Consider the following 12,297-nt stretch of genomic DNA (forward strand, 5'->3'; position numbering starts at 1 on the left):
GAGAGAAAAGATAAATCGCTTTTACGTGCTGGTTGAATTTGGGTTAGCGATTCTCAGAGAACTTAATTGAAGTATCCTCGAAGCAAAGAGTCTGAAGACTTGAGCCCCAAGTATTTCAATCTCCAGACACGTTCCCATTTTAGGCACAGCTAGATCTCACATCCATACAACTCTGAACCATGGCTGAGAAGCAGGAAAGTGAATGAGTTCCTGTTAGCTAATGTTCAGATGATGATGTCCTGTGTTATCACAGGTCGTGTCAAATTAGACTCTGAGAATGCCACTGTGAAGAAGAGTCACTTAGTGCTATGCATTGGTAACATTTTTATAAAAAGCTGAGAAATGTGACTCTGAATAAGCCACATCTTCTGTGACAAGTCAGGTCTTCTTATTCTGAGGGGACAGAAAAACATGATATTGTAAAAAAAAATGATGCACTCGATGTCTTGACAAGATTCACTGAGCATTATACATAGTGTGACATAAGGTGACATGGGACATCCAACCTTGAGCAGTCACAAAGACAAGTCAAAGACTAATGCAGCTGGAAGTGCTGGAAGAAAGGTAGGCCAGAGATTGAGCATACTGTGAAGCCAATGTAAGATTCTCTCAGGCTTATCTGTGGATATCTTGGTCACTGGGATGGATAGTTGCAAACTGAATGTTAAGAAGTAGCATTTCTTGGAAAAATTTGAAGCACACAAATGTGTTACACTGTTATCAGGAATAAATCTAAGTTACTATGCTCTCTTTTTTTCATAAGACATAACCTTATAGCTGAGCTAAGGAGAAACAAGGCACACAGACCCAAATGCATGCAGATCCAGCTCTCAGCAACTCATCTTAGATCTTCTTCCATTCCCCATTTGGGCTTCATTCTCTAAGACCCCTTGGCCTTTAGGAAGGTATAGTATTTAAGTAATACTTCTTTCCTTTACAAATCCCTGAGCCTTGGTCCTTATAAACTGACAGGTTTCCAGGACCTAGTGCCCTCTTGTCCTGACTCATGTTTTTATTTAAAACCACGATGAGACTGAACATCCTAAAAGCTTTGATGGGCTAGGCAATGTAGCTGACCTGTGCATGTACTTCCTGTAAGGAGTCTCGTGGCTACATACTTTTAGATTCCAAGGGGGCTGAATGTCCTAGTGTAAAAGTCAAGAAGTATACAACAATTAGAGTCTTTGTTCTCTGAGTATAATTTCGTGAAGTCTGTCCCCTTACCCTCCCTACTCCGTGCCTCTTATTCCACCACACTTATGCGGGGTATTCTGTGCTCACACAGGTATGTGTCAGCCATGACCACCCCGGCTCGTATGTCACCTGTAGATTTCCACACGCCAAGCTCCCCCAAATCGCCCCCTTCGGAAATGTCTCCACCTGTGTCCAGCACGACAGCATCCATGCCCTCCATGGCCATCAGCCCCTTTGTGGAAGAAGAGAGACCTCTGCTTCTGGTGACACCGCCCAGGCTGCGGGAAAAGTGCGACCACCACCCTCAGCAGTTCAACTCCTTCCACCACAACCCCGCGCATGAGAGCAACAGCCTGCCCCCTAGCCCCTTGAGGATAGTGGAGGATGAGGAGTATGAAACGACCCAGGAGTACGAGCCAGCTCAAGAACCTGCTAAGAAACTCACCAACAGCCGGAGGGCCAAAAGAACCAAGCCCAATGGCCATATTGCCAACAGGTTGGAAATGGACAGCAACACAAGCGCTGAGATCAGTAACTCAGAGAGTGAAACAGAAGATGAGAGAGTAGGGGAAGCGACACCTTTCCTGGGCACACAGAACCCCCTGGCAGCCAGTCCTGAGGCAGCCCCTGCCTCCCGCCCGGCCGAGAGCAGGACTAACCCAGCAGGCCGCTTCTCTGCGCAGGGAGATTTGCAGGCCAGGCTGTCTAGTGCGATCGCTAACCAAGACCCTGTTGCTGTATAAAACCCAAATAAACACATAGATTCACCTGTAAAACTTTATTTTATATAATAAAGTATTCCACCTTAAATTAAACAATTTATTTTATTTTAGCAGTTCTGCAAATAGAAAACAGGAAAAAAAAACTTTTATAAATTAAATATATGTATGTAAAAATGTGTTATGTGCCATATGTAGCAATTTTTTACAGTATTTCAAAATGAGAAAGATATCAATGGTGCCTTTATGTTATGTTATGTCGAGAGCAAGTTTTGTACCATTACCGTGATTGCTTTTCCACAGTATTTCCGCAAAACCTCCCATATATTCAGTTTTTGCTGGCTTCTTGTGCATTGCATTATGATGTTGACCGGATGTATGATTTGCAAGACTTGCAACTGTTCCTGTGTTTGCTTCCAGTAGCCCCCCAATCAGTCAGTACGTCTTGTAATGGCACATCCATCCAAATACTCTCTCCTCTTTTGTACGAAATTTTCTTTTGCTTTCAGTATATGAAATGAGTTGTGTCTACTCTGCCAGCCAAAGGTTTGCTTCACTGGGCCCTGAGATAATAGTAGATCCAACAGCATGCTACTATTTACAGCAGGAAACTGCATTAAGTAATGTTAAATATTAGGAAGAAAGTAATATTGTGATTTTTTAAAAAACTATATTATTAATCAGAAGACAGCTTGCTCTCACTCAAAGGAGCTACCATTTACTTGATTTTGATTTATTTTTCTTGACAAGCAAGCCACAGTTGGGGGGGGTAGCAGAGAAATTGTGTTCTGGCTTGCTACCAGGGTAAGTCCAACACCTTACAAGAGGACTCGTAGTCACTTTCTCCCTGGGGGAATGACACAGCAGCTCATCTAGTTGAAGATCAAACCATGGCTGAGAAAGGTGCAATCATTCCTGACTTGTATTTTTCACCGATTTCAGAGCCAGTGATTGGTTGTGTCTTCTTGGTTCAAAACAGACATACTATGGCGCAAAACCCCCAGCTTAAACAGCACACTCAGTAGTTTGTCTGAAATACTTGTAGACTGAAATGTGCCTGCTGTTCGTAGTGGCAACCTGTCATCGTGGGGAAATAGAGTGTCCAGAAGGAGTGACTGTATGGAAGACACAGGTGGAGAGCAGCTGTGTGATGGGGTTGCAATTTCATACAGTTTTGTTGACCACTCCTTTCTCTTCATTCTTTTTCTCTTGGTTTTCAGTGTTGCCTTGATTAGGTCATAACTGTGCATGAACATTCTTGTCAGGAAGGCCAATGTGCATGTGGTTCGTGATTAGTAAGAACCTTCCGCAAGCCGTGCGTCACCGGGAAGCATCAGTGGTGTTGGAAGATGGCACATTTCCTTGCAGAAATGCTCCCTCTTGTGTCCTGACCTCTCGATGTGCAGCCTGTATCTCCCACTTCCCCCCTTTCTTACTTTGTGCTTTACTGTCACAGAACAGGACTAAGATGGGCCCAAACTTTGCAGGTTCTCTTGAGATTGTAAATCCAAGGAAGGCCTATAGGTATTGACGTTTGAAATAACTGCTAATCTAGGAAAATAAGATATTTTTTTTTAAAAATCGGAGGCTCCATTTAATGACCTGCCTGAAATCTGTCAAATTAGGTTGGAGCTTTCCTTAGGTTCCAAGAAGACTCCTAGGAACCATGTGACAAAGTGGGAAACAGGTTAGCAAGGGGATCCAAATACCGGGCATGCAGTTGATGAGAGTAACTTCTTGTTTGAAGGTGAACTGAACCTATTTCTTCACCAGATTTCTATGTTAAAGGTGAAGGGAAGAAATAGTATGCAAGTAGGTCTTAGAAGAAAGATGCAGGCTGAGCATGAGTCCTATTGTTGAGCTCCTACATGTTTCTGCCATGCACAGAGATGACCGTCCGCAGGCTCTTGATGTCACTGTGCGTGTTTGGTCTCCCAAGCTGCCCTTCGTTGTTCACATGCCACTTTCTCCGTGCCCAGCAGTGCCTGAGTCAGCTCGGTCACCTACAGGGTGGGGCCCCTCTCAGGCTGCATAAGTAGCACTGATTTTCCAGGTATGTAGAAACGAGTACACTCATGGCAGGAGCAAGGAGACAGTCAACGTAAGGAAGTTCTACAGATTATGCTAATATTGCCTTTGAAGGGCTCGAGTCAGCCGACTGTTTCAATAAAACACTTCCTATCATGAATTAAAACTAAAATTTCTATTTCAAATTCTACAGGCTTTGGAGTATTCAAATGACTCATTCTGGAGAATTCTGGGAATGAGTAAAATCTGTTGAGATCAATGGCCAACATTTTCATCAGTTTGAAAATAGCTGTAAATTTTCATATTGCAAAAATATGTGAAAATTTAGGATAAGAGGAAATTTCATTTCCAACCTGATTCTGGTCACTCGCAGAGGTGGCATTAGTCGGGACAGCATTACCATCTGTGGAATAAGAGCTTCCCTTGATAAGAAAGGCCAGCTGACTCCTCAGGGTTATCTGCTGCAGCTGCCAACGTTGTGTTCACAGGGGCATCTCTATGATGTTTAATTGCCACGTGGCTCTCAACCAACCCTGTTTATAAACACAGGCAGTGCTATGGCAATTCAAAGGAGTGTGAACTTATGTTCCCAGCCTACGAAAAGCTTTCGTGGGTTTTCGGGCAATGGAAATTGCCCAGAAGTTCAACAGCAACTTTCTTCCCCTGGGTCTGAAATCATATCCCACTGAGGGATATGCAATGGAACATAGTATATGCAAAACTCCTTCTTCTCACTCAAGATTCCTTTTCTGTCCTCCTCTTCCTTTCTGCCCGGTATGACTTTTCTTCAAGAGTACCTGGACAATCTCATGCTTTCTACAAAATAGCACTCGACCTGGGTGAATGTGTTTCAAACACCAACATGCTGTATCTTCTTTGTTTAAGTGTGACCGTCCTGATATAAGTGGAGTTTATCCAGGGTAACTTGCTCAGTAATTATTCTTTCTTTTTTTTTCTTTTTTTTTTTTTGGTCTGGGGTTGAAAGGTGCCTGGTTCACACTGGTGAAAATAAGAAAGGCCTGGTTTTTTCATTCAGTACGGACTGCATCCCACCAGCCACAGAGATTTCTGTCTACAAAGACCCATGAAACACGGCAGAGACACGCAGACAAAAGGAAGTGGCCACACATCACAAGTTCTATTATATATTCTTTTGTAAATACATATTGTACATTACTGGGATGTTTTCCTAAATCATTTACTGTCATTATGAGTTAATGTCAGATTTTTACTCTCTCAACTTACTGTGTAACATTGTAAATAACATAATGTCTTTTATTATTTATATTTAAGCATCTAACATAGAGTTGTTTTCATATAAGTTTAAGATAAATGTCAAAAATATATGTTTTTTTGTTTTCCTTTGCTTTAAAATTATGTATCTTTTTTTTCTTTTTTTAAATAATTTATTGTTCAGGAGAAAGAATGTATATGTAATTGAAACTATTTGAAGAATGCACATTTGAAGGCGTGGGGTACTGATAAACTAAAGAATTTATTATCCAAAATATTAAGCAATAAGTAATTGTGATTTATTTAAAGTTTTGTTCATTTTCCATGAAAGACATACTGCAATAAAAATGCTACTCTGTGGAGACCTGGCAGTGTTGCTCAGCAGACTAATGTTTCAGTCTGTTCGACCAGCACCTTGCCTCTTCCTGCAACAGTTGTGTTAATTAAGGAGTGTGTTCGGTGGACCCCACCATCCTCTTGTCTGTCCGTTGCTTATGCCACACGACCTATTCTTCAATCCTCTTCTGCCTGTTGATTCTGCTTGCCGCTGTAATCCTTGTTGAAGGGGCCACGACCAAGCAATATGATACCCTCCCCCGCTCCCCCCATACGCACAATAACATCAGAGAGGACATTTTAGGGCAAGATTGCCTAAGTCCTGGTTGTTAACATGTTCAGTAGTGATAGCAAGAAGCATCTTCAGGCTAATGGAAATGTCAACATGGCCACCTGCCACAGTCATGAAAAGACAACTTGTCACCATGACCCAAATGGTCGTGGCCACCATACCTGAAGGCAACCGTCAGAACTGGGCCATGCTGAGCTTTCCTAAAGCTTCAGTCAATTTGTTTTCCATCAGGCTCTCAGTTTATCAGTTCACAGTTTTAAGAAGAGATAAGGCTAAATTGGGCTCCTTCCCCTCATTCCATCAAATTAAACTCAATGTCCATCTTACCACTCAGGAAAGGGCCTATGCATGAGAAATTTCCCACATCCTTAGACTTACTCATAGAAATGAGGATATTACTTTTCTTACTGAAATTAGCCTAAACAAAAGCCATATTTTAACAAATAGCTTTTTGCATGGGTGGTACTTTCTATATATTTCAAGCATTTTACTCATTATTCCAAACAGGGTAAGGGCTTCTGAAGTATGTGAAGGAGAGGCCAGTCATGCTTTGGGGTACACAGCGGCCCCCTTTGAAGTCTGTGGGCACCATGAGGCCTCCCATCAACATCATTCATTCCATATATGTTTGTGATTCCTGTGACCTACTAACAGCTCCTCTAGTGTCCTCTCCAAAACAGCCTGGGTCTCTAGGACATTCAAAGAGTGACTTTTGTGCTAGTTTTTACTATTTATATTACTAAATTTTCAAAACTATTCAGAAACCTCATATTTGTGTCAACTGTGATTCATACACACACACACACACAAATTCTGAACACACACTAACCTGAAGCCACCACATTCTTTCACTTATTCAATTCAGAAAATCAAGGATTACACAGACTATTTAAAAGTTAAAGACACATACATTTTCCTATGTCTTCAAGTTTAAGCTGAGGCTTTTTCTGTCTCCCCAATGGAAGACTACAGATAGCTTTCTTAGGAATTCAGGTTAAAATTGGGTACCTAGGATATCTGAGGCAGAAGCATGTGTGGTGGAGGGTGGTAGAGAGAGAGTAAAGATGCACATATATCCAAATTAAATATCTGGATAATTATTACTATTCTCCGTTCATTTCAACCATGTAGACTCTTGAAGGTCAAACCCAGGCCAGCTCTCCAAACTAGCAAACAATCTGTCTTTGCAACCTAGTTGTCTTCCTCATCATCAGATTCCTATGCTCTCTGTCTTGGTGATGACTTACAAAAAGACTTGATGTCAAGGATTGGGGGTGAAGTGAAGCAACCCTGAAATCTAGAGATTTAGGATGCCGGAAGGAGTGGGAATTGTTGATGGTCTCACATGCATCCCTTTGTGCTCTCCCTCGGGCTTGCCCTCTCGGAAATGGGTAGCATAAAATAAATTTATGGAAACTATTACTCCAAAGAGTAATGTGGAAGGAAATACACATGCTTTCAGTTTATGACAGACAGAACCACCCTGCTGCTACAAGCAGCAACAATATTCCTAATCTTTCAGGCTGTTGTTGGACAAAGTAGTTCGGCCCAATCCCGCATGTACCCTTGGGCTCCTGTGGACGTTCTGAGTTTGCAGTCGTTGGCCCTTTCTAGTGAGCTGTTGGTTTTGAACTTCAGCAAGCTCTGAAATATCACCCATCAGGAGAACAGGAAAGGATTTTGTTACCTAGAGGGAAACTATCATGATCTGCCTGATCCTGTTGGAAACAGAGGAGGAGAAGGAGACCAGCCATTCCTAAAGAGGAGGCAAATAGGCTAATGGCTCCACACAGCATCTTTTTCTGACTCTTCCCCATGAAGCTGACTTATCCAGGCAGAACCTGATGGAGGAATCAACACCCCTTCCCAGCCCACAGTGTGCTGAAGAGGTTAGAGAATTATTTGTAGATGTCAACATCTTTAATAACTTATGGATAGGTTTGCTCATATACAGGGAAATAACCTGTTAAATATAGATAACATTTTATAATGCTCTATAGCTTAAAAAAGTCCTTTATCTCTTTTTTATTCTCTTAACCCCATGGAATGTTGATATGATAAATGCTGAGGAAAATTTAGGCTCGGGAGGTAAAAGATATTTGCTGAAGCTACACATCTCTAGTGAGTTGCAGAGAGAATACTGATATCCAGGTTTTCTGACTACAACTCATCCTTCTATTGACCACACTCCTCCCATCTGCTCGCCCAAGCACACACAAGTCTTTCATTTTCGGCCTCTCATTGCATGGACTGTGCAAGTCACAACCAAACCAAGTTTCTGTTTGAAAGACAGTGAGCCCCTCTGGCTTTGGTTTAGAGTTACTCTGAAGTCCGATTTGTTCAGCTTAGTGACTGTATGCACCTTTCTCTAAATGCTGCTTTCTAAGAAAATGAAATGTAGCCATGGGAATGGAGCCACAGTTTCAAGAAGCAGGTCGCATCCTTCAGTGAAAAGCACAGGCTTCACAGTCAGAGCCCTGTCCCCAGCACTTAGCAACTGTGTGGAGTTGGATAATTTCCCTCTCCCAGTTTATCTTCTGATCTCTAACACGGCAATTCAACTGGCTTTCCAAGGCTGTGGTGTGGTGAGAATGGAGTTGCGCACAGATAAGGAAGCCAGAAAATGTCCACCCTCTAGTGATTTTCAAATACCATGTTCCGTATGCTTTTTCCTTGCCAGGTTCTTAAGTTGGGGCACCTAAGTTTTTCACTTCCAAATGAAACACTCTACACTGCACCCATTGATCAAAACTGATCAAATAAACATATTTTATCATTTTTCCAATCTGGTAAGCAAATATTTGCAACAAGAAAATTCCTCTTTAATAACAACTATACGTTGTGCAGCATAATCATTAAATAACATTAAAGTTGTAGGCCAAATAACTTTGTGTATTTTGTAAGTTTGTTTCTTGTGTAACCACACCATTTTACATAAACTCTCTACTTACTAATGTCTTATTCTACTAACGTTTCATTATAATTTCACAGAAATGTATGGAAACGTAACTCTTTGTAGAGTTTTCATAATTATACCTTCAGACTTCATTGCAAATACCTAGTAAAAACGAACAAACAAAAAGATCCTAAATTGATAGGATACCTGTGCACACCGTTTGCCTTAGTTTGCACCAGGATGTTCCTACATATTCCATATTCTTAAAAAACAAAACAAGACGAAACAAAAACTATAATCCAAAGGTCCAGGCAAAGGTCTGCAGAGCAACAAAGCTAGAGGAGTCAGGTCTCAGATTAACTCCTGAATGTAAGAAGCCACGTTGCTTAGGGGCGTTTTTCAGCCACTCCCATGACCTAACCTAACATTGTTAAGGTTCTAACTCATTCTTCATTCTATGCATAAAACAGTGCTCTCATCCTGGGTATGAAGCAATTAATGATTTATAGATTTAAGCGTTTTGGATTTAATCCTTTAAAATGTCATCTTCCAGCAAGGGTGGTGGGCGACTGGCTCTTATGCTATCCATCACCAGGCTTGTGGTATAGACATTGTTAATAGTAAGTGATTCGAATATAATTGTCCATACAGTATCATTCATTTAAATAAAAATGTATTGGATTGACATAAAGTCTTCTTTGCTTTTTAAAAAATGAGGAAGTTTTCTTATTTCCTAAAACATAATCTACATGTAATCTTTATAGTTTTTAATTATGAATTGTCATCATGAGTGAAGCCAACACTTGTCTTCTACTCTGTGACTTTCACTAGGCGATTCCTTCTCCCCTAACCTGAGCCCTTCTCTTGAAGTGAGATGCTTAGAGAGGCTTCCGGGGAGGGTAGTTTGCAGAGCCCTTCTGGTTTTGCACAGGCGAGCCTAACAGGAACTTCCCATCTTCGTTCGGCATTGCTGTGTACTTTAGTAATTAATAAGGTAACAAAACAGATCATTTCCTTTTGGATCCTAGAGTCTCACCATGGAGAACAAACAAGACAGGAAATAATCACGTCCGAGAGTCACTTCTCTGAGCCCCTCAATTCCCAGCAGCCAGGTTCCTGCCAATGACGAGATGATTTTGATTCCGTCCTCATGGAAGAACCTCCCCACAAAGATCTCATCCTCCCTTTAGATTTTTTTTTCAAAGCAAAGACTTCCCGTAGTAACTCCTTAGTTTATAGCCCTTCTTTGATCCCTTTGATTTCAAAGTATCTGAAGTCACAGTGCCATGTAACTTCATACTTCGAACAGAAATTTAGTCAGAAATCATGGGGTTTAGGATTTAAAGGAACTTTATGAAACTGGAAGTTTTCTTTGATTTGTTGTAGTCCCCTTAGAAAATTGGAGGGCAAGCCATGGGCCATTGCATCCTTTCCATTATTTGCTTGACCAAACACTTCTCTTTCATAATGTGGAAAGATGCTAACTACCACACATTCTAAGTTCCCCTGTGTTTGGGGAATTAGATTTCTAGGCAGGAGTGTGAGGGAAGGACCTTGGATCCTTCCTATTAAGCTGTTAATAACAAGCTGTTGAGATTTAGAGCTCCACTTTGGGTCAAAATCATGTCAATTATCAAGCAAATGAGCAAGTAAGAGTAAATATCCCCTCATCTGATTAAGATAGCCACATGCCTGTCACCCATTGACCATGCCATGATCTGAGCAATATTTCAGATTTCTCCTTCCACATCCAATTGGTGGCAATGGTGACTGTACCACTGGCATGTGAAACAAGTCCCTCCCTTCTGTCAGAGCCCCGCTTCTCTCACACCCTTGGTCATCCTTTCTCACGGGGCCCCAACAGCCTCCTAACTGGTCTGCTTCCTTCAGCTCCTCTGGGATACCCTTTCCATTCTGCTAGAAGGTTCTCTCTCACTTGCAAACTTCACTGTGCCGCTCTCCTTGTTATAATCCTCCTCATGAAGCTCAGCTCCTCGGCCTGACCTGGGATGCTCTACACAGAACGGCTTCTGTAAACCCTTGAAGTTTGCCTCCCGTTCTCTCTCTCTCCATTCCACCTTATGAGTTCCTGTTTCCCAAATATGCTACCCCAGTGTTTATCAGCCTTGGTCACCGGCAGGCCACCTTCACACTTATTACCATGTTCATGTACCACCTGTATTATTTTTTGCATATTGTTTTTTAATTGACCTCATTTTTAACTAAAATAAAGTTATTTCAAATAAAACTTTGTTATCATGCTCTGACTGGAAAACTGAAATCATTTGCCACTATAAAAATGAAGCGGTGAAAATTTACATAATAAAGTTGAAGCAATATAATTAAGTTCTAAGAAGATAATGTTGCCCGCTAAAGTATCTGAGCCAAATCCTGCTCTCTGACAAACGGGGGGGGGGGGGCAGCAAGTGTTCGAGGGATGGGAAATACACTAGGGAAACACAGGGAGATTGGTTTGCTCAGCCAGTCAGGATTGAGAGGGGGTGACTTCTGTTTTATTCAATATTACCTAGTGCTATATCTTAAAATCATTTGGGATGCAACATTCAGCCAACCATATACCTTCGACAACCACACATTGCTCCCTTCTCCACTTACCTTCCCTACAAACCTCTTTTACCTTTTTCCTGGGTGAAGAATGTTCTTGTTTGGGAATCCTTCCACGACACACTTCTACCTTTTCTAGATGTTAAGTGTCCCTCCTTTGCTGTCTCCTAGCACACCACGCATTCTTCTACATTGTATTGTTCATGTTGTTCAGACTTTCTGGTTAACTGAAATTCCTCCCAATGCCTTTGGGGGCAGAGACATTGCTCCCTGTGTGTATGTCCAGGGCCCAGCCAAGCACCTGAAACATGACAGATGCTGAATGTCTGGAGGACAAGTCACTGGCAACTAGAGACTTGAGATATTTACACAGATTGACAAGCATGTGAGCAATAGAGGTGATCGTAGGCATTTTTAAAAGCCAAGATCAAGAAAGCAGTAGCCTGTAAGTCATCAAAACAAAATGAGAAGTCTACGAGAGTGGAACGAAGTTTGCAAAGGCATAGTCAAAACCACCAGAGGTCAGAGTCTAGGGGACAGAAGCCCCACACTTTGGACCAGATTTTATAGTGAATACATGACGACCTCATATACCTTTCGCATTTGGTTTTCACCTCTTCTCTATGGCTTAAAATTAACCCTTATGTCTAGTTTCCCTTCTTCCCTCAATGTCTTGGGAAGATCTTAAAAATAGAGCCTTTTAATTAGGTAGTACTCAACTGGGTCAGTTTTCTAAAGAGATTTTCCACATTGACCACTACGTTAAAACCAACCTAAGCCCCTAATCCTTTGAAAAGGTACAAAGAAACCCTTGCACAAAAGAAGCTTTTAAAAAGGGTTTTTTAAATCCTCACCCAAGGACACATGATTTTTAGAGAGAGGGGAAGGAAGAGAGAGAGAGAAGAAGAGAAATGCCAATGTAAGAGCGAAATGTCAGTTAGTTGCCTCTCATATATACCCTGACCAGGGACAGAACCCACAGCTGAGGCCTGTGCCCTGACTGGGACTCACACACATGGCCTTCCAGTTAATGG

The 12,297-nt window shown here is 41.7% G+C and overlaps 1 protein-coding gene across 15 annotated transcripts in view; it reads left to right on the forward strand.

The window, feature by feature from the left end:
• NRG1 (neuregulin 1) overlaps nucleotides 1–2,092 on the forward strand; it is a 194,622-nt gene extending 192,530 nt beyond the window's left edge. For 10 of the 15 annotated variants that reach the window (XM_024562614.3, XM_045197117.2, XM_045197115.2 and 7 more), the window contains one exon: nucleotides 1,286–2,092. In XM_024562614.3, the coding sequence (XP_024418382.3) occupies nucleotides 1,286–1,937 (652 nt within the window). In that variant the 3' untranslated portion in view covers nucleotides 1,938–2,092. Of the gene's footprint in view, nucleotides 1–763; nucleotides 906–1,285 lie in introns of all 15 variants that reach the window. The other 5 variants (XM_045197120.3, XM_024562613.4, XM_071220188.1 and 2 more) reach the window with 2 other exon arrangements.
• The last annotated feature ends 10,205 nt before the right edge of the window (nucleotides 2,093–12,297 follow it).

The sequence above is a fragment of the Desmodus rotundus genome, chromosome 13, assembly GCF_022682495.2.
Source record: "Desmodus rotundus isolate HL8 chromosome 13, HLdesRot8A.1, whole genome shotgun sequence".
In the NCBI taxonomy this organism is placed as follows: domain Eukaryota; kingdom Metazoa; phylum Chordata; class Mammalia; order Chiroptera; family Phyllostomidae; genus Desmodus; species Desmodus rotundus.